Source organism: Pituophis catenifer, unplaced genomic scaffold, assembly GCF_029215685.1.
Source record: "Pituophis catenifer annectens isolate HBS135680 unplaced genomic scaffold, rPitCat1.0.hap2 SCAF_18, whole genome shotgun sequence".
Classification (NCBI taxonomy): Eukaryota; Metazoa; Chordata; class Lepidosauria; order Squamata; family Colubridae; genus Pituophis; species Pituophis catenifer.
In genome coordinates this window covers 6,913,564-6,935,482 of record NW_027256898.1, presented here as the reverse complement: position 1 = coordinate 6,935,482, position 21,919 = coordinate 6,913,564, and the positions used below count along the sequence as shown (strand labels likewise).

Genomic DNA, 21,919 nt, shown 5'->3' with positions numbered 1-21,919 from the left:
AATGGTATATACTGCATTTTTCAGAGTATAAGATGCACCAGAGTATAAGATGCAGCTTAGTTTTGGGGGAGGAAAATGGGGGGGGGGATCTGCCTACCAGGTATTCATCTGGTTAGCGTCCTTAGGCTGGTCAGCTTCAGCATATTAGTTTGCTGGTTTTGAGCACGCGCATGCGCTTTTTATCCCGCTTGGGGATAAAAAACAGCTTCTAAAGAACAACTGATCTTTGGAGAGAAGCAATGAGAAAAGCAGGCAAAGCAATGAGATTGCTTCACTTGCTAGCGCCTCGTTAGGGCTGAAAAAAGCTTCTAAAGCACAGCTGAGAGTCGGAGGGAGCAGGCAAAGCACGGAAGATCGCTTTACTCTCTAGCGCCTCGTTAGGGCTGAAAAAAGCTTCTAAAGCATAGCTGAGAGTCAGAGGGAGCAGGCAAAGCACAGAAATTGCTTCACTCGCTAGCGCCTCGTTAGGGCTGAAAAAAAGCTTCTAAAGCACAGCTGAGAGTCAGAGGGAGCAGGCAAAGCACGGAGATCGCTTCACTCACTAGTGCCTTGTTAGGGCTGAAAAAAAGCTTCTAAAGCACAACTTGAGAGTCGGAGGGAGCAGGCAAAGCACGGAAGATCGCTTCACTTGCTACTGCTTCATTAGGGCTGGAAAAAAGCTTCAAAAAAGCTACATTCGGAGTATAAGATGCACCCAAATTTTCAGCCTCTTTGGGGGGGTGGAATGTGCCTTATACTCAGAAAAATACAGTTAAGTCTAAGTGCTCTTGCCATTGGTTAAGTTCCTACAGTCAAATACAGTCAAATAATAAGCGTGCACTGCCCTTGTTAAGGGAAAATATACTAGAATAAAACAAAATCCCGTAGGCCAAACATTCGCTGATCCTTCCCGAGCTTCTTCAATTGTCACTACACCCATTAATTTAACGCTTCTCCTTTCTTAGCCAGGATGCATTTCATTGCTGGACTGATTGGCCTCCTTAAAGGATCTGCCTCGTGAACTGGATAGCTACGAGAAATTGATTTGTTCTGCATCCTGAGAGGTACATGAATGGGATATGGCTGCCCAAGGAATCATTGCATCGGCTTGCCTCATCCGAACGCGATGTCTTTTTAATTGGATGCCGTTCTGCACGAGAGAACCCGGTAATTGATACATCTGGAATCGGGCAACTCGGTCGTAACCAAGAGAAGCCAAGCAAAGTCGGAGGCCTCCGAGAAGCCCCCAAAAGCTTCTTTGCTTGTCCAGAGCCAATTTCTCACCCATTAAGGTCAACTTCCTCGGCCTCTGTTTGGAGGTGATGACTTGCAGGGAGGGTGCGATGGACTGAATGCGGATGATCTGCTGATTCGGATCATATGTCCCCGGGACAGCCAGCTCCAAATCGCGGCACATCAGGAGTTTGGGGGAAACGTACTGGAGCTCCAAGGAAGTCAGCTGTTGTTGGCAAGAGGGGAAGCAAGCAAACGAAGCAGTTTAGGACACATTCTGAAGGACAGATGGGAACAAAAATCCCCACAGGGAATGAGGATCCTCCCTTCCCAAACCTGAGGCAGCTGCTTGGAGATGCGCCGGAAGACGTGGTAATACAGATCCCAAGCCTGGGTGAGATCCTTGACGTTTCCTGATTTCATATATTTCCGGCACCATTCCTGGGCCTCCATCAGATCTCTGCCGTAAGCCTGCGGGAAAGGAAAAGAGTTGCTCTGGGTTTATGGGCAGATCAAAGGCAGATTGTGTGGATCAGCCACCTGCAAATGCCTTCCCCTTTGGAAAATCAATTTAAAACAGCAATAATTTGGACTTTTCTCATTCCTGATCGTCAACCAGAGATATTGCTTGTGGCTTCTGGGTGACCATTAAGAGGCCCCTGATGTGGCATCTGGTAATTCATTATGCCAGATGGAGGCTGTTCCTTTAGGCCAGTATTCCTATAAGGTAAATGTAAAGGTTCCCCTCGCACATATGTGCTAGTCGTTCCTGACTCTAGGGGGCGGTGCTCATCTCCGTTTCAAAGCCGAAGAGCCAGCGCTGTCAGAAGACATCTCCGTAGTCATGTGGCTGGCATGGTAATGCTGTTACCTTCCCACCAATGATGGTCCCTATTTTTCTACTTGCATTTTTTACGTGCTTTCGAACTGCTAGGTTGGCAGCTGGGACAAGCAACGGGAGCTCACCCCGTTACGCGGCACTAGGGATTCGAACTGCTGAACTGCCGACCTTTCGATCGACAAGCTCAGTGTCTTAACCACTGAGCCACCACATCCCTTAGTATTCCTATATCTAGCTCAAATTCTTGGGGTTTCTTTTTTTATGGGCAGCCTTGGAACATGATTTCTTTCTCTCTTTCATTGCTACCTGATTGAAGGAGGTTTCCTTGAGAGTCTGAGGCCCACGCTCCATCATGGCATGCAGCGGCTCGAGCACTTCGAACATCCCCTTCACGTTCCTCTCCCCGAAATAAAGGCGAGATGCTTCCTCCAGCCCTTCGTGCCACATCTCGTGCCACAGGATGGCCACGCGGATCAGCTCCTCGCTCACCTGGTGGCAGAGAAGAGGAAGGCCCCCGGAGAGAGATTAAAGGGCAAAGGGAGAGGGAGGGGTGTGTGCTGGCATTCAACTGTGTGGGAGTCTCAGTCTCTTCACTGAAGCATCCCTATGTTCGGAAGCAGCTATAGCCACAACATCAGAGATCTAACCCAGACTGACTGCTACAGGGAGTCACACAATTGTTCTCAAGGGATGCATCAAGCTGCTTCTTACACAATTCCAGCATCTGTAACAAAAGGGATCCTTTGCCGCCTTTAGCAAGCTCCCTTTCCCATTTCTTCTCTTAACAACAGCAGAGAGTGTACACGGAGGCCAGGGAGCTTCAACAGATTGGCAGTTTCCCCAGATTTTGGGAAAGGATCTCATTTTCTGCCTAAGCTTGCTTTAAGTGGAGTTTAGGGAACCGGTATATAGTAGTTACGGTTCTGAGGAGGGGCAACAGCTTGAAAGAGATTATCCAAATAAGGATTATAAAAGTTAATAAGCCAGAGCAGAACCATATGTGCCATGAACAGACAGATTGGTGGAGAAACAGGGTTTCTTTAAATATAAAACTTTTTTAAAAATCCACTCTTTCAGAGCCCTGATCGAATTCTTTCAAACTGAGCGTACTATAAATATGTACACACACACACACACACAAAAGGCATCAGTGTTTGCAAAACTGAATAAAATAAAGGCAAAGCTGGTAATTGGGAGTGAACTGGGAAAGTTAAGTTAATTGAAATGATATAAATCGACGAAGATCAGAGTGGGGGTATAAAAGAACGAACCGGCTTCTTCCCTGTGGTTTCGCATGTGGTAAAAAAGGATGGCAGGGAGTTGTATATATTATCAGGGGTGGGCTTCAAAAATGTTAGCAATCTCTGCCTGATTGCTGGATGGGCGTGGCCATGGTGGGCGTGGCCTAGTCAGCCTCCTGTACCACGGCATGGGGAGGGCATTGTTGTCCTCCCCAGGCTCCGGAGGCCCTCTGGAACTTCCAGTAGGCCTGTTTTTCGCCCTCCCCGAGCCTCTGCGTGCGCCCTGCAGTTACCTGCATCCAAAATGGACCGCGTGGGGACTCCTGGGAGGGGTGGGGTGGGCGGGGCCAGTCAGGAGTGGGAGTTCTCCGAACTGCACAGAATCTTAGCTAGAGGTTCTCCCGAAGCCCTAGAAGCCCATCCCTGTATATTACCCACCATCACAGCTTGTTGGACGAGCGTGTTGCTGTGTTCGCACATATTTTTCAAGATCTTGTTAGCAGCATTGTGCCGAGCTGTTGTCGTCGACTTTGAGGCGACCGTCAATGGATAGATCAGAGCCTATCGGAGGGACCAAAACATAAGGAGCAATTCATCAAAGCTTTGATGATTTGGAGTCTGAGAGGTGTGTGTGTGTCTGTGTGTAGGGTGGTCTCACCTGGGGATGGTACCTTCCAATATCAGTGAGCAGCTGGTAAATGAGCCGTCCCACCAATGGCCGAGGTGTGTCAATTCTTGCGATCAGCTGTGGGATCACCTGATTTTTCAGGGGAAGCAAGAGGAGGAGAGATAAGGAGGGAGGAATTACTTGACCCCTTCTTAAAGCTGTATAAACAGGCAGCTGCCACTCAACAAATTCTACTATCCCCTGCAGGAGGCAGAGCTTCCTATTTTAAAATCCAGAGCTCCATGTCAGAACCAGGCTGTTAGCTGGAGAATGGCCCCTGCCCCACAAAAATGACCAAGAAGGAAAAATAATATTTTTTGCTGACATCACATGATGCCCATATGGAGGGGGGCATGCTGGCTGGAGGATTCTGGGAGTTGAAGTCCACCCACCTTGCCCAAGTTGAGAAACACTCACTTAAGAGTAAGAGAGTGTCAGAATATTCATGACCTGGAATAGGGCATGGTAACAAGGTCAGCCAATGAACAGGCATAGCAACTAAGTCAGCCAGTGAGGACTGTTTGGAAACTGAAACTGGGAGGAGCCTGGGTGTGGCTCTGTATTAAGCTCTGAGCTGTAAAGCTGCAAACTAGTCTGCTCTGCTGAATTGAAACTGAAACTCATCTCTGCTGTCTGTGTTTGCTTGTAACTACTACCAAGCTGGAAAATCTGCCGTTGGTATTGTATATTTATCTTCATGTGTTATATTGTATATAAAGAGAAGGTAGTGAATCCTGCTGAAGCAGTGCTTTCTGGATGCGATTCCTGCAACGAACTCTGACAGACAGGGGGGTCGTACTTTCAAACCAGCCCCCCTTACCTGGAGCCAGGTGTCTATCTGGATGGCCTTGACCCCTTCCACCAAGGCTTCATTGACTTCTGGCCAGTGACCATAATCAAACCACAATGTAAGAACCCTGGAGAAAAAAACAAACCGATTCCATGAGCTCTGAAGCAGCACAAGGGAGGGGAGGCACACGACTTTGCTCCTGGGTTTAACCCTCCCGCTAACGCCACCCCGAAACCTGATGATGATTAAAGGTTTCGAATCAAAAGGCACCTGAGCGTATCCTGCAGGTTGTTTCCCCGGGACAAAGAGATGGATCGGAAGAAGCCCTGAACTGCCGGCACGGTGTACATGAGGAGGGTTTTGGACAAGTCCTGTCACGGGAAGAGAGAAGGAGGGATGAGTATCCTCACAAGTAAAGGGGAGTCGAGGATTTCTTGGAGAAGGAGGAGGCTCTGACTCGGTGGGAGCAGCCTGACCTCAGCGACCTTCTTCTGCACGGGTGAAGGGGCGGGGCTGTTGTCAGCGCTCTCGGCCTCGCTTTCGCTGTTGCTGCCTTCCGTGTTGGCGCTGGTGACGCTGGTCCCGCTGGCGTGACGCAGCTTCTTCTTCTCGTCCCGGGCCTGATTCTGGAGTTTGTAGTGCAGGACCGCTTCGAAGTTCATCACTGCCCAGGCATGCCAAGCCTGGAAAGAGAAAGAGGCACCGCTGGTATGATTTGGCTCTCTCCGGTAAGGCAGTGACTGAGGCACCAGTTCAGTCCTTGAGTCATTTCTTCGCCTTTTAGGTTCCACAGCTCGTTCCCCCCAGAAACAAAACTTATATGGACTTATCTCCTCCCTTCTCTAAATTTTCTCTTTCGAGGACAATGATGCAATCTGGTTTCCCCTGATCAATCCCCCTTTTTCCCCACTTTGCTTTTCTCTCAAACTTACAGTTGTTCGCTTGAAAACTTAACTACGCAGACCACACCTGCTTTCTTAAATGTTGTGTATGCTTAGCCGGGATCTGTTCTGTCCCCAACCACACGCGCACACACCAACAGACGTTCAAGAGTTAAAGACCAAACCAGCCGGCAGAATCTTTTTCCTTATGATAACGGAACTTGGCAACAACCTAGTGGCTGCCTGCCAAGAGTTTATTATTTACGAAGAGGAGAGATAACTTCTGCCCACTCCTGGTACATCAAAAGAAACAGCTCAATAATTACGGAGTCAATCAAGTCCAGAGATAATCCAGCAAAGTTTATAGCAAAAAGTCCGGCAATGCAGAATGGCGTGGAAGCTTTTAGCTTTGTTTGTCACAAGGTTTGACTGGCCACCACGCTCCCTTTTATATCCTGTGGGGTGTGGTCCAGTGACTCAGCCTAATCTCGGGCACGCCTTTTCTTCTGTTGCGCGCGCTTATCTCTACGACGCTGGCGTGGATCCAGCCAAGACTCATTACCCTCATCGCTGTCCATCTGTGGCTGCATGGACGTGCTTGGCCCCGGCCCTATCTCTTGCCCTTCGGCGGACACCGAAGGCATTGCCAGAGAGGAGGGTCCTGGAGAGGGAGGCCTTGCCAACTCCTCTCCTTCACTCTTGGGAGTCCTCTCCTGCCGATGACACAGGCTCAGGTAACGTAGCCACAACAGGATCCAATCTGGGTCGGTCATTGGGATCAGAGGTTTCGTCTGTCTTCTGAGCTTTCATAGTGCTGGAGCCCATCTTCAGGGAGCCACAGTGGCGCAATGGTTAGAGTGCAGTACTGCAGGCTACTTCTGCTGCCTGCCAGCTGCCTGCAATTTGGCAGTTCAAACCTCACCAGGCTCAAGGTGGTCTCAGCCTTCCATCCTTCCACATTCAGTAAAATGAGGGCCCAGATTATTGGGGGCAAAAGGCTGACTCTGTAAACCGCTTAGAGAGGGCTGTAAAGTGGTATATAAGTCTAAGGGCTATTGCTATTAACTTCTCTTTAGCTCGGAAGACATAACCTCTGGTCCTGGTGACCGACCCAGATTGGATCCTGCAACTTTATCCTGGGACACGTATATTCACCTTCGCTGTTTACGTAGGGCGTGTCCAATTTTTCAACCTTCAATTTCCAAATATTAGGGGTGTTCAAAAGTTGTGACACATCTTGGGGATTGTAAAGATATTTTGGTTACTTTAATATAATTTAGACGGGCTTGGTTAAGTAATGACATTAAGTATCATCACTTTTTAACGTTTTGTTCTGTTTCACTTCGCCAACTGGTAGTCATCGAAAGTCAGTTCCAGCCGCACCGTTAGCAATCCAAATGAAAATAGGGATGTCGTTTCTTCATTTCAGAACCTTCCTCTCGCTCCAAAGGCTGCTCAGCCCTTGACTGACTTCCTTTAGCAATGCCATTGCTTTCCCTCCAGAGTTTCAGACCAGAGTGAGTCCTTCTTCGTGAGGAAACCTGGTTCCTGGTTTCTTACACCAGCAGCACAAATGCCAGCACCAAAGCCACTAAGGGACCTGCCTGACCTGACCTCTCCCTTGACTTTTTTTTTTTTTAATTTGATTTATATGCCGCCCTTCTCCAGAGACTCAGGGCGGCTTACAATGCGCTAAGCAATAGCCTTCCTACTTTTGTATATTTATACAAAGTCAGCTTATTGCCCCCACAAACTGGGTCCTCAATTTACCTACCTTAGAAAGGATGGAAGGCTGAGTCAACCTTGAGCCTGGTAAGATTCGAACCTGCAGTAATTGCAGGCAGCTGGTCTTAATAACAAGGTGCTTTAAACCACTGTACTACCAAGGCTCCTAGACTTAAAAGGTAAAGGTTCCCCTCGCACATATGTGATAGTCGTTCCTGACTCTAGGGGGCAGTGCTCATCTCCATTTCAAAGCCGAAGAGCCAGCGCTGTCCAAAGACGTCTCCGTGGTCATGTGGCCGGCATGACTCAACGCCAAAGGCGCACGGAAAACGCTGTTGCCTTCCCACCAAAGATGGTCCCTATTTTTCTACTTGCATTTTTTTTTACGTGCTTTCAAACTGCTAGGTTGGCAGAAGCTGTACAAGTCACAGGAGCTCACCCCGTTCCACGGCACTAGGGATTCGAACCACTGAACTGCCGACCGTTCGATCGACGAGCTCAGCATCTTAGCCACTGAGCCACCGCGTCCCTCTCCCTTGACTTACTTTGTACCAGTTGCGGTCATGCTCCGTAGAGGCGCTGTAGTACTGAAGGACCTTGGGAATGGTGCTCTCGTTGATGCCCTGCAGATTCAGCTGCCACTCTCCCAGTTTCAGGAAACACCTGAGAATAGGACAAAGAAATCTGGGTTAGCAACAGCAGCAGCAGCAGGAGGAGGAGGAGGAGGAGGAGGAGGAGCAGGAGCAGGAGGCTATTCACTAAGTCAAATCCGACTCTAAGGTAGGTGAAATGAGGACCCAGTTTGTGGGGGCAATAAGCTGACTTTGTATAAATATACAAAAGTATGAAGGCTATTGCTTAACGCATCGTAAGCCGCCCTGAGTCTCCGGAGAAGGGCGGTATATAAATAATAAAAAAAAAAAATAAGACTCTTCCCCTTCGATCAGGGGTCTCTGTCAGTGCATATAGTTCATGACTGGGAAGACATGGTAACAAGGTTAGCCAGTGTATAGGCAAGATCAGCCAATGGGAGCTGTTTTGGAAACTGAAACTGGAAGGAGCCTGGGCATGGCTTAGGCTTAGTTTAACTTCCCTGTATAGGAGGTTCTCTTTGTCTGTATTAAGCTCTGTGCTGAGACACAGTCTGGGCTTGTCTGCTCTGCTGAATTGAAACTAAGAACTATTCTCTCCTCTGCCTGTAATTTCTACCACTTTGGAAGAATCAGCTATTGGTATTGTACATTTATCTTCATGTGTTATATGTATATAAAGAAGTTAATGAATCCAGCTGAACCAGTTATCTGTGTGTGCTTTCTGGATTTGATTATTTCTGCAACAAACTCTTGACAGTCCCCAACTCCCCAGTCTGTAGACCAGCCTTAGGCCGCCGCATGCCAGAAACCGGTCCATGCAAACAAGCAAAGCTCTATCTGCAGGATGGAGACACCACACAAAACCACACACCCCTCCGGTCTGCGGAAAAACCTCTCTCCACGGAACCAGTCCCTGGTGCCCCCAAAAATCGGGGGCTGTTGCGTTAGGGCTGTTGCCGCTCCTGGGTTCGGCAAGGCAGTCGCTCACCGGGCCATGAGCTTGTGAAGCTCCTGTCGGTGCTGCTGATCCTCGGTGGCGATGGCATGCTGAGCTTGCTGCTGCATCATCTGCACAAAATGCTGCATGTGCTGAAAGGCTTCGATCTGCAAGACAGGAAGCGAAGCGGAGGGGTTGCGAGGCGTCACCGGTGGGTTGCTAAGGAAACTGCCTCTCTCCCTCCCTCCCCCTTAGGGACCACGTGGGGCATCTTCTCCTCTACTCTGACAAGCCATTTGCCCAACGTGCCGTTCTAAATACAGGTGGTGCAAAAATTTGTTTAGTGACCATTTGAAGTCACGACGGTCCTGGAAAAAAAGTGACTTATGACTGTTTTTCACATTTATGACCATTGCAGCATCCTCGTGATCAAAATTCAAGTGTTTGACAACTGACTCATATTTATGACAGTTGCGGTGTCCTGGGGTTGTGTGATCACTTTTTTGCAACCTTCCAACAATGGGGAAGCCGGATTCACTTAACAACCCTTGTTAAGGGTCTTGGTAGTACAGTGGTCTAAAGCACCCCATTATTAAGACCAGCTGCCTGCAATTACTGCAGGTTCGAATCTCCCCAGGCTCAAGGTTGACTCAGCCTTCCATCCTTTCTAAGGTGGGTAAATTGAGGACCCAGTTTGTGGGGGCAATAAGCTGACTTTGTATAAATATACAAAAGGATGTAGGCTATTGCTTAGCACATTGTAAGCTGCCCTGAGTCTCCGGAGAAGGGCGGCATATAAATCAAATTTAAAAAATAAATAAATAATAAAAAAATAATTTAAAAAAAACCTGTGGCTGACTGAACAGCTGCAGTGATTCACGTAAGCATTGTGGCAAGAACGGTCATAAAATGGGGCAGACCTCAATTAAAAAAAATATCTCGCTCAGCAACCGAAATTTTGGGCTCAATGGTAGTTGTAAAGAGAGGACTAGCTGCATTTCGCACTGGACATTAAGTTCTGCAAGGAATTGTAGTGCGTAACGAAGTTTGTGCATAAAAGTCTCCTTTCTTCAGCATCCAGATCCAGTAGGAAACAGACACGACGCTAGAAAGGGAGTGGAGAAGACATATTCTCTTCAAAATTGTGGAGGGGGAAAGGCGGCAAAGAAGGAAAGGAATCTTTGGCTTGGTTTTATCTGACAGCACTGCAACGACTCTATGACAGAGAGAGTTCTGCAAGAAAGGGAAGCCATCCTTAAGAGAGTAGCCCTGCCCTACCTTGCGGGCGCTTTTCCACATGTGCTTCATGTATGCGTAGGTCACTTGAGGATGAAGAGTGGGCAAGGGATGGTCCAGCTGTCGGGATGGGTCGACCCCCAGGAGCAACACCAAGGTTTTTTGGGCTAAAGCCTTCGTCGAGGAACAAAAGGAGAGACAAGTAAACGCAGAGCTCACATCCTGGCCTTTTCCTCAGCGGGCTGGCTGGGGAATTCTGGGAGTTGAAGTCCACCCTTCTGAAAAGCTACGGAGGGAGGTCTGAGCAACTGCTCAGGCTGAAGGAAGCGGAGGCCAGAGTTACTCACCAGCCTGCCGCTCTTGCCACACAAGCTGGCGTACTTGAGCCACATTCTCATGTCCTCGTGGGGGTTGACCACCAGCGATCGGACCATGAGAATCCGCTGCCAGTCCTCCACGATCCGCTGGCAACCCTAGGGAGAAAGGGATTTTCTCAATAGCCTTCTCTCTTTTGGCACGCCCGGTTTCTTGGAATGGAAAGGGGCATCGGGAAGGGCCCCGGATGTTGGGAAAAACCACCTACCCACAGCTCCAAGTAGTAAATAGAGAGCTGGCATCTCTACGGATCTGGGAAGGGCCTCCTTTCGGCATGTTCGCGTTTTGTGTGTGAAATTTGTATTTTCATGTCAGGAAAACTGGGTTTCCTTTGGGCACAATATTAAATGCATTCACGGCCGGAGATGTACAGATTCAACTGCATCTGATTTTTAACTATTTAAGCCATCTAGGAGGGAACCCAGAAGCTGTCTAGAGAGTTTTCTGTGCCTTCTTCAAATTGTTTTATTTTTCCCTAAAAACTGGGTTGGAATGAGCCGGGATCACTTGAGGCAACTTTCCCACTCATCTAAAATTAGGGGAAACGTGATGCTGCTTGAAGCTTTTTTTTTTTGAAACCGACTTTCCACTAAACAATCCAGAAGAATGTGATGAGTAAGAGTCAGAAGTATTTGTCCTTCCTTTGCCCTGTTTCCCCTCTTTTCGGGGGGATAAACAGCTCCGTCTGCAGACTTTCCCCTATCGGCTTTTCCTTCGCCGGTGGAATGTTCTCTGAGCTCTTTCAGACAGGAATGCAGCTCTGGAGGCGAAATGCTTCCCAGATGGCACAGGAAGCAAGAAGGCCGCGGCTGGCAGTGACACGTACTCAGGGCTTAGGCTGGGCGGACCAAGGAAGAGGCACAACAGACAGGAAGGAAGGAAGGAAGGAAGGAAGGAAGGAAGGAAGGAAGGAAGGAAGGAAGGAAGGAAGGAAGGAAGGGGATGGGAAGGGAAGGGAAGGGAAGGGAAGGGAAGGGAAGGGAAAGAAAGGGAGGTGAAGGGAAGGGAAGGAAGGAAGGGAAGAGAGGGAGGAAGGAGATGGGAATGGGGAGGGAGGGCAGGAAGGCAAGGGAGGAAGGAAGGAAGGAGATGGGGATGGGAAGAAAAGGGAGGGAAGGTGAAGGGAAGGGAAGGGAGGAAGGAAAGAAGATGCGGAGGGGAGGGGAGGGGAGGGGAAGTGAAGCGAAGGAAGGAAAGAAAGGGAAAGAGGGAGGAAGGAGATGGGAATGGGGAGGGAGGGAAGGAGGAAGGGAGGGAGGGAGGAGATGGGAATGGGGAGGGAAGGCAGGAAGGCAAGGGAGGAAGGGAGGGAGAAGGGAACTGGGAGGGAGGGAGGGAGGAAGGAAGGAAGACCAAGCTGGGATCCTGTACTCTGCTTGTGAGAAGGCTGGATGGGGAGAAAACCAAAGATAAAGACCTGGAAGTTCTGGATACAGGGGATAAAACCGGGCAGGCCAGCAGGCTGATTGGTGTCAATGGCAAAATGTCCTGCAGAATCCTAGTTTGGTAATTTTCCAATCAAAATATTAGATGTTAAGAACCCTTCAAAATAAAAAAAGCTTCTTAATCATTGACACGTTGGCTCCAGAAAGCGCTCCAGGGGAATGCTGGGAAGTTCTAGTCTAAATTCTGGAATATCAGACCTGCTTTTTCAGAGCTGTGGCTTCCAGGGTAGCCTTACCTGCAGTCTCTCCCACCAGATCTGGCGAAGGATCTCTCGCCGTTCCGGCACCAGCTTGTACTGGATGACTTCCTCCAGCTCGGACAACATCTGGCAGGAGACCATCGCCTGCAGAAAAAGGGGTTGACACCATCATCATCATCATCATCATCATCATCATCATCATCATCATCATCATCATCACTACTCCGGAATACAAGTAGTCCTCAACTTACACACAATTGTGTAATTGACCACAATTGAGCCCAAAATTATTTGTTGTTAAGCGAGACATGTGTTAAGTGAGCTTTGCCCCATTCTATGACTTTTTCTTGCCACATTCGTTAAGTGAATCGCTGCAGTTGTCAAATTAGACACAGACTTCAGAGGATCATTAGAACTGCAGAAGAAATAATGGCTACCAACCTGCCTTCCATGGGGGACCTGTATAGTGCACGAGTCAAAAAGAGGGCTGGGAAAATATCTACAGAGCCCTCACATCCTGGACATCAACTGTTTCAACTCCTACCCTCAAAACGACGCTATAGGGCACTGCACACCAGAACAACTAGACACAAGGACAGGTTTTTCCCCGAACGCCATCACTCTGCTCAACAAATAATTCCCTCAACACTGTCAAACTATTCACTAAGTCTGCACTACTATTAATCTTCTCATCGTTCCCATCACCCATCTCCTTCCACTTATGACTGTATGACTGTAACCTTATTGCTGGTATCCTTACGATTTATATTGATATTGTTTCCTAATTGCTTATTTGTACCCTATGACTATCATTAAGTGTTGTACCTTATGATTCTTGACGAACGTATCTTGTCTTTTATGTACACTGAGAGCTTATGCACCAAGACAAATTCCTTATGTGTCCAATCACACTTGGCCAATAAAAAATTCTATTCTATTCTATTCTATTCTATTCTATTCTATTCTATTCTATTCTATTCTATTCTATTCTATTCTATTCTATTCTATTCTATTCTATTCTATTCTATTCCATTCCATTCCATTCCATTCTTCATTCCATTCTATTCTTCATTCCATTATTCTATTCTATTCTATTCTATTCTATTCTATTCTATTCTATTCTATTCTATTCTATTCTATTCTATTCCATTCCATTCCATTCCATTCCATTCCATTCTTCATTCCATTATTCTATTCTATTCAATTCTATTCTATTCCATTCCATTCTTCATTCCATTCTATTCTTCATTCCATTATTCTATTCTATTCTATTCTATTCTATTCTATTCTATTCTATTCTATTCTATTCTATTCTATTCCATTCCATTCCATTCCATTCTTCATTCCATTATTCTATTCTATTCTATTCTATTCTATTCTATTCTATTCTATTCCATTCCATTCCATTCTTCATTCCATTCTATTCTTCATTCCATTATTCTATTCTATTCTATTCTATTCTATTCTATTCTATTCTATTCTATTCCATTCCATTCCATTCCATTCTTCATTCCATTCTATTCCATTCTTCATTCCATTATTCTATTCTATTCTATTCTATTCTATTCTATTCTATTCTATTCTATTCCATTCCATTCCATTCCATTCCATTCCATTCTTCATTCCATTATTCTATTCTATTCAATTCTATTCTATTCCATTCCATTCTTCATTCCATTCTATTCTTCATTCCATTATTCTATTCTATTCTATTCTATTCTATTCTATTCTATTCTATTCTATTCTATTCTATTCCATTCCATTCCATTCTTCATTCCATTATTCTATTCTATTCTATTCTATTCTATTCTATTCTATTCTATTCTATTCTATTCTATTCTATTCCATTCTTCATTCTATTCTATTCTATTCTATTCTATTCTATTCTATTCTATTCTATTCTATTCAACTCTACTCTACTCTACTCTACTCTACTCTACTCTACTCTACTCTACTCTCGTAACACGGTTGTTAAGTGAATCTGGATTTCCCCATTGATTTTGCTTATCAGAAAGTCGCAAACGGGGATCATGTGACTCCAGGGCACCGCAACCGTCATAAATGTGAGTCAGCTGCCAAGCATCCAAATGTAAATCAAGCGACCATGGGGATGCTGCAAAGAGTCGTAATTGTGAAAAATGGCCATAGGGCTGTTGTAACTTCGAACTTTCGCTATGCGAACTGTTGTAAGTCAAGGACTGCCTGTAGATCCCCCAAGGAAGGATTGCAATGCTGGGTGAGGAGATGAACTACTCACCCCGTAAGCTCGACTGTAACTCTCTCCTGCCATGGCTGTGAGCTCTGCATCCAGGAGATCTCGGGCTTTGTCGATGCACTGAGGGAGAAAAGATGAAGCAAAATGAACACCCCCGCCGAGGAAAAGCTCTCCGAACAGAATCAGGGGGGATAAAATAGCTTTTTGCTTTTTTTTTTCCCAGGAGGCTGAATCCTGATTTTTGTCTCCGGAATCCCAGCGTTTTGTTTGCTTTTCTCGTCATTAACTTTGTAGTTAATGAATGAGCTAAGCCAGTACAGTATATAAAAAGAGGTGCTAGATTAAAAAAAACCCAAGTCATGTAAAAGGAAAAGAAGAATAGAATAGGATAGGATAGGATAGGATAGGATAGGATAGGATAGGATAGGATAGGATAGAATAGAATAGAATAGAATAGAATCTTTACTGAGAACAGAATAGAATAGAATAGAATCTTTACTGAGAACAGAACAGAACAGAACAGAACAGAATAGAATAGAAAATATGGAATGGAATGGGATAGGGTAGGGTAGGGTAGGGTAGGGTAGGGTAGGGTAGGGTAGGGTAGGGTAGGGTAGGGTAGGGTAGGGTAGGATAGGATAGGATAGGATAGGATAGGATAAGATAGGATAGGATAGGATAGGATAATAGAATAGAATAGAATAGAATAGAATAGAATAGAATAGAATCTTTACTGAGAACAGAATAGAATAGAATAGAATCTTTACTGAGAACAGAACAGAACAGAACAGAACAGAATAGAATAGAAAATATGGAATGGAATGGGATAGGGTAGGGTAGGGTAGGGTAGGGTAGGGTAGGGTAGGATAGGATAGGATAGGATAGGATAGGATAGGATAGGATAGGATAAGATAGAATAGAATAGAATAGAATAGAATAGAATAGAATAGAATAGAATAGAATAGAATAGAATAGAATCTTTACTGAGAACAGAATAGAATAGAATAGAATCTTTACTGAGAACAGAACAGAACAGAACAGAACAGAATAGAATAGAAAATATGGAATGGAATGGGATAGGGTAGGGTAGGGTAGGGTAGGATAGGATAGGATAGGATAGGATAGGATAGGATAGGATAGGATAGGATTAGGATAGGATAGGATAGGATAGGATAGGATAGGATAACAGAGTTAGAAGGGACCTTGGAGGTCTTCTAGTCCAACCCCCTGCTTAGGCAAGAAACCCTCCACCACTTCAGACAAATGGTTATCCAATATCTTCTTAAAAACTTCCAGCGTTGGAGCATTCACAACTTCTGGAGGCAAGTTGTTCCACGGGTTAATTGTTCTGACTGTCAGGAAATTTCTCCTTAGTTCTAAGTTGCTTCTCTTCTTGATTAGTTTCCACCCGATGCTTCTTGTCCTGCCCTCAGGTGCTTTGGAGAATAGCTTGACCCCCTCTTCTTTGGGGCAGCCCCTGAGATATTGGGATTAAGGGATTTAAGATGAATTTATTGAACCAATATAAAGCCAGAGGGAACCTTAGAGGAGTTGGAGAAGCAAAGAAAGAAGAGTTACTCGGTGGTCCAGTGAAAACAGTTTTTGTGGCAGGGAAGCCAAAGATAAGACAGCTTTGGAGACAAGAGAGGGAAAGCAGGATATAACAAGACAGTTAATATCAGAGGGGGGGAAAAACATTTGAAATCCAAATAAGAAAGTACAAGAAACAGCAGCTCTGAATGCCACAACAAGACTGAAAGGAGAAGGAAAAGGTTTAGGCAAGCACAACCATCAGTGTGATCTAAAACTTCAAGACCTTATGAAGATACTTTTTGTGGCTCTTCCCTACCAGGCCTTGAGCTAGATAAGAGTGGTGGGCCGGGTAAGAAAAATATATGCCTGAGATGGTTTGATTTCACCCAGATGGTCCCCATCCTCTCTCTCTCTCTCTCTTTTTTTTTTTATTGTAGGTTTATTTTCAGTGATTTAAATCAGGCGGTCTTTACAAATCTGATGAATAAATATTCCAAGACAGTACGGCTCCGATCTTGGGAACGCTCTTGCCAGGCAAAAGGCCAACTTCTTAAAACCTCAGCTGGGCTCCCGTACTAAAGAAGTCGTCGTGTCCGTCCCACCACCACCCCCGCCACCGAAAGAATTTCCCCTGAAGGGACCCGGCTTCCTACTTGCAGGAGGACAAGCCACACGTTCTCTCTAGGGATTACGCAACCGAGCCTTTGGTGGTGGAATATGAACCGGTCGTCATCCAGCCCAAAGCTGCAATGCAGCTGCAGAACGGTGAATTACATAACCTTTGATGAAAAAGTGTCACGTCCAAGGAAATGTCCTTGGAGTGCCCGAGTGTGCTGTCCTGTTTGCGTTGCTAGCAGCTGAAGGATTTTGACGGAGTCACTTTGGAGCATCTTGATTTTTTTTTTCTTTGCCCTACTGACTGGTTGGGTACGCATGGCTGGGGGGGGTCATATGACTGGTAGAAGTGAGTGACATCGAGTTGGCCACGCCCACCCAGGTTTTGTGGCTCCCGGTGTTTTCTTTTGTGTGGGAAACGAGTCCAAATGGCTCTTTGAGTGTTTAAGGTTGCAGGCCCCTGGTGTAGTTTAATGAAAAGAAGGACTAGGGGAGACATGATAGCAATCTTCCAATCTCTCAGGGGCTGCCCCAAAGAAGAGGGAGTCAAGCTATTCTCCAAAGCACTTGAGGGCAGGACAAGAAGCAACGGATGGAAACTAATCAAGGAGAGAAGCAGTTTAGAACTAAGGAGGAATTTCCTGACAGTGAGAACAACTAATCAAACAGTGTCGACTGGCGGCCCCTAGGGGGAAAGCCTTCTCTGTGGGGGCACCTACTATCTGGAATGAGCTCCCCCCGGAGATACGGAGGATCCCGGATCTGCGCACCTTCCACCGCGCTGTGAAGACCTTTTTATTCCATCAGGCGGGCTTGGCCTAATCTCTTCCCTTTTTAAATATCTAAATTTTAATCTGTTTTTAAATTATTGGGGTGTTTTAATCTGTCTGGGCCAAAATGATTTAATTTGATTTTATCTGGTTTTTAAATTTTGTGTATCTATGTATTTTATTGTTGGCTGTTCACCGCCCTGAGTCCTTCGGGAGTAGGGCGGTATACAAATCAAATAAACTAACTAAACTAAACTAATCAGTGGCACAACTTGCCTTCAGAGGTTGTGAATGCTCCATCGCTGGAGGTTTTTAAGAAGAGATCGGACAACCATTTGTCTAAAATAGTGTAGGGTCTCCTGCTTGAGAATGGGGTTGGACTAGAGGACCTCCAAGGTCCCTTCCACCTCTGTTATTCTGTTAATCAGATGGATGGATGGATGGATGGATGGATGGATGGATGGATGGATGGATGGTCTGCCTCAGCAAAATACAAGAGAGCATTCAGATGCTAAGTGACAGATGAATACTGCAGTTGTCTAATGTTTCTTGAGTGCTATCAAGTTCAATGATCTGTATCTCTGGGTAAGTAGGCCATTATGATCTTGGTGGCTCATTATACTGGTATAAAGCAGGTGGCTAGTTAAAAAAAAGAAAACAATTGCAGGTTGCCAAGTACAGACACATGACAGGTTAGGATGGGGTTCAAAAGAAGGAAGGTCCCCGAATCCCAAACAGGGCTGGCAACCTTTAGGAAATACCTGTTGGGCCAGAGAGAAAAGGTCCTGATGGAGAGCCAGGACAGCCCGGTAGAAGGCGCCGTCATGGGTGTCCCTTGGGATCATGCAGGTGTACTCTTCCATGCTGTCCCACTGCCCTGAGGAAAGAAAGAAAGAAAGCAGCCCAGCTTGAGACAATGAGAGGATCTGGTTTGGCCAGAGCAAGAGGCCGGGTCAAAATCTCGCAGCTGTATTTATGTGTTGTGGCCCGCCAGCCGAGCTGGTGGCAGACTCAGACAGTGAGGAGGTTGGGGAGGAACATGGGCCAGTCCTGGAGTCTGGGGAAGGCTCTGCATCGGAGGCAGAGAGGGGGCCAGGGCCCTGTCTGACAGTTGTCAGCTGCCTTCGGAGTCGGACATCAGTGAGGCAGAGGAACAGCTGAAGCCTGTTCCCAGTGTGCGCATGTGCAGAGCTGCCAGACGAAGGGAACAGCTAAAGAACAAGGGTCGACTCAGGAGTAAGGCCACAGGTGGACGGTGAATGGCCCCTCCCATAGGGAATTAAGAGGAGCGAAAGGGGAGGGGAGTTTGCAGGAGACAATTAGTTCAATTCATTAGAGGGACGATCTGTTCCTGACTTCTTGCCAAGTATTGTCTGCTACAGAGTGGCGTTTGGAAGGTATCGGCCTGGCAGCTCTCCAAACCTAATAAAGGCCTGTAGTTGTGAAATCTCTTGAAAGACTGTTGGCCGGGACTTTGCGGGAAGAGGAATTCCCTTTAAACTAAACAAAAGGCGTTTCATTGGGACGAGGAGTCGGCTTCGTGCTTTTGGGAAGCCTAGGTCGGAAAATTACGCCGCATCCTAAGCTTGGTTCATGCCGACATTGGTTGGTTCAGACTTTTCACCTTCGCCTGCAAAATTTAGGATCTTGCAGCCACCACCGATTCTGGAAGGCTTTGCAAAATGGGGCCAAAATAGTATGTGACTACAGAGGGGTAGGGGCTGGGAATGACCATTTTATGCCAGCCGAACAGGGAACCTGGGATATTGTTTGATTTCATGGCTCGGGATCAGGGGTGAAATGCTCCTGGTCCGGACCGGATCGGGCGATCCAGTAGCGATTGTGGCAGGTGGTTCAGAGAACCAGTAGCGCAAGGCTCCGCCCACCCACTCAGGTGTCATTAGTTCCTGCTTCTAAAAAGTAAAAAAGAAAATGCTCTGATGATCACAGCTGTGGCGTGCGATCGTCAGCGCCTTTTTTTAACCTTTTTTTTAACCTTTTAAAAGCATTTTTTACAACCTATTTGCCCGAATAGGTTGTTAAAAAATGCTTTAAAAAGTTTTTTTAAAAAAGTTGGCCACGCCCACCCAGTCACATTAACCCCCACCACCACCAAGCCACGCCCACAGAATAGGTAGTAACAAATTTTTACATATCACCACTGCTCGGGATGGTGCAAGCAGAACATCTGAAGTCTGAGAGAGCCCCTTTGGCATAGTCAGATGTGGGACTGCCTCTGCAAGGCTCCCTTGGCCAAACCGGAACTCCCAGGGATTTCTCCCCCAAAGAGCAAAGGGTGGAGTAGACAGTCACCTAAACCCCAAGCGGCTGCCGCTGCCATCCTTGCCATTTTGGCTTGCGTTTCGTCGTTCACCAAGGTCCATTTCTCACAGCACTGCTGATGCAGCTGTCCCCTAGGGCCCAAGACACAAGAGCCGAGAGTTAGAAACCTGGCAGAAAACTCACTATCTGCCCATCATTTTAAGTTTATTATTCAATGTATATTTCGCCCATCTCGCTGTTCAAAGCGATTCTGGCGAGCTGAAATCAAACACGTTTTAAATGGGGGGGTGGAGGAGAGAAACTGCTATATTGTGTGAAATAAAAGAGCCCCTGGAAAGAGACTTTAAGGAGTGAAATGCTCTCGGTTTGGACCGGATCGCCCGATCCGGTAGTGATGGTGGTGGGTGGTTCAGAGAACCGGTAGCAAAAATCCTTTCACCCACCCATGCCTAGCTGAGCTGTGCGATCGTCAGAGGCTTTTTTTTTTATTTTTAAAAGCATAGGCTGAAAAAATGCTTTTAAAAGTTTTTTTTTAAAAAGCCTCTGATGATCGCGCGGCTCAGCTGGGATCGTCAGAGGCTCTTAAAAGCATTTTTTTCTACAACCTCTTCGGCTGAAGAGGTTGTAGAAAAAATGCTTTTAAAAGCCTCTGACAGTTCCAGCTAAATTGCCTGATCGTCAGAGGCTTTTTTTCTTTTAAAAGCCTCTGACGATCAGGCAACTCAGCTGGGATCATCAGAGGTTTTTAAAAGTATTTTTTTTACAATTTCTTCGGCCGGAGAGGTTGTAGAAAAAATGGTTTTAAAAGTTAAAAAAAAAAAAGTTGGCCATGCCCACCCAGTCACATTACCCCCACACACATACCAAGCCATACCCACAGAACCGGTAGTAACAAATTTTAGATTTCACCACTGAAATAATCCCCCTCCCCTCTTCTTTGTGGGTGCCCCTCAAATATTGGAACACCGCTATCATGTCCCCTCTAGTCCTTCTTTTCATTAAACTAGACATACCCAATTCCTGCAACCGTTCTTTATATATTTTAGCCTCCAGTCCCCTAATCATCTTTATTGCTCTTCTCTGCACTCTTTCTAGAGTCTCCACATCCTTTTTACATCGTGGCGACCAAAACTAGATGCAGGATTCCAAGTGTGGCCTTATCAGAAGTTCCCAAGGACAAAACACATCACTGGGTTTGTTTTGTTTTTTTACAATAATTTCCCCTTAATATACCTAATAAGAATCGGTCTGGTATTAGATCTATTAGTTGTTTAGTAATTTCCTTTTAGCCAATTTCTTATTTTTAATCAGTATTTCCTTGCATCTGGGCACAGCCACCACATGTGGCAAAATGTTCCTTGCCTCCTTTTACATTTCCAGCATTCCGCTGGTCTACTTGGGTATCTTTCATGGCTTAGGCCCGGGGTACTTGCAGGACCATCTTCAGCCGTTCTCCCACCATCCTGTCCGCTCTCACAGAGTCGGCCTCCTCAGGGTGCCGTCGGCCAAACAATTTTTTTTTATTTTTTTTTTAATTTGATTTATATGCCGCCCTTCTCCGGAGACTCAGGGCGGCTTACAATGCTTTAAGCAATAGCCTTCATTCTTTTGTATATTTTATACAAAGTCAGCTTATTGCCCCCACAAACTGGGTCCTCATTTCACCTACCTTAGAAAGGATGGAAGGCTGAGTCAACCTTGAGCCTTGGAGAGATTCGAACCAACAGAAATTGCAGGCAGCTGTGTTAATAACAGGGTGCACTAAACCCTTGTACTATCAAGGCTCCCAGGAGGAGGGCGTTCTCTGTGGGAGCCCTGACCCTCTGGAATGGATTGCCCACCGAGCTCAGGACAGCCCCCGACCTTCTTTCCTTCCGTCGCGAGCTGAAGACGTGGCTCTTCCGTCAACTCAACTGATCCGCTTGGGGGTACACTGTCATAATTTTAAACTGTTTTAATAGGGTTGCTGATTTTAATTTTATTTCATTGTGATTTGTATTGGAATTTGTCATTTTGTAAGCCGCCTTGAGTCCCCAGGGAGAAAGGCGGCATATAAATCGCAATAATAAATAATAAATAAATAAAATAAATAAATCTGACTGGGGGCAAATGCCAAAGATAAAACATTTTATATATATTTTTTTTTTCAATGCTGCAGACATTGTCATATCACTGGGCTCTTACCATTCCCCCAAAGCTTCCAGGCAGCGCATGCGGCCAAGCATCAGCTCCGGATCATCCTTGTTGGTGTCCATCTTTTTGTCATAGGCCACAAGGGCATCTTCCCACTCGTGCAGCTTCTCGTACCAGGTGGCCTGGATTTCCTGGAAGGAGGGGCCAGGAATTGGTGGGGGGGGGGG

The 21,919-nt window shown here is 46.2% G+C and overlaps 1 protein-coding gene across 1 annotated transcript in view; it reads right to left on the bottom strand.

The window, feature by feature from the left end:
• The window catches only part of MTOR (mechanistic target of rapamycin kinase), an 88,129-nt gene that overhangs the window by 15,493 nt on the left and 50,717 nt on the right, over positions 1-21,919 (bottom strand). The window contains exons 31-47 of the mRNA XM_070956221.1: positions 21,744-21,883; positions 19,590-19,690; positions 18,038-18,153; positions 14,401-14,478; positions 12,180-12,287; positions 10,471-10,596; positions 10,166-10,297; positions 8,939-9,054; positions 7,903-8,020; positions 5,228-5,434; positions 5,022-5,122; positions 4,782-4,878; positions 3,953-4,051; positions 3,733-3,855; positions 2,360-2,542; positions 1,549-1,683; positions 1,264-1,438 (exon numbers count right to left, since the gene is read on the bottom strand). Coding sequence (XP_070812322.1) covers positions 1,264-1,438; positions 1,549-1,683; positions 2,360-2,542; positions 3,733-3,855; positions 3,953-4,051; positions 4,782-4,878; positions 5,022-5,122; positions 5,228-5,434; positions 7,903-8,020; positions 8,939-9,054; positions 10,166-10,297; positions 10,471-10,596; positions 12,180-12,287; positions 14,401-14,478; positions 18,038-18,153; positions 19,590-19,690; positions 21,744-21,883 — 2,155 coding nt within the window. The remainder of the gene's footprint in view (positions 1-1,263; positions 1,439-1,548; positions 1,684-2,359; positions 2,543-3,732; positions 3,856-3,952; positions 4,052-4,781; positions 4,879-5,021; positions 5,123-5,227; positions 5,435-7,902; positions 8,021-8,938; positions 9,055-10,165; positions 10,298-10,470; positions 10,597-12,179; positions 12,288-14,400; positions 14,479-18,037; positions 18,154-19,589; positions 19,691-21,743; positions 21,884-21,919) is intronic.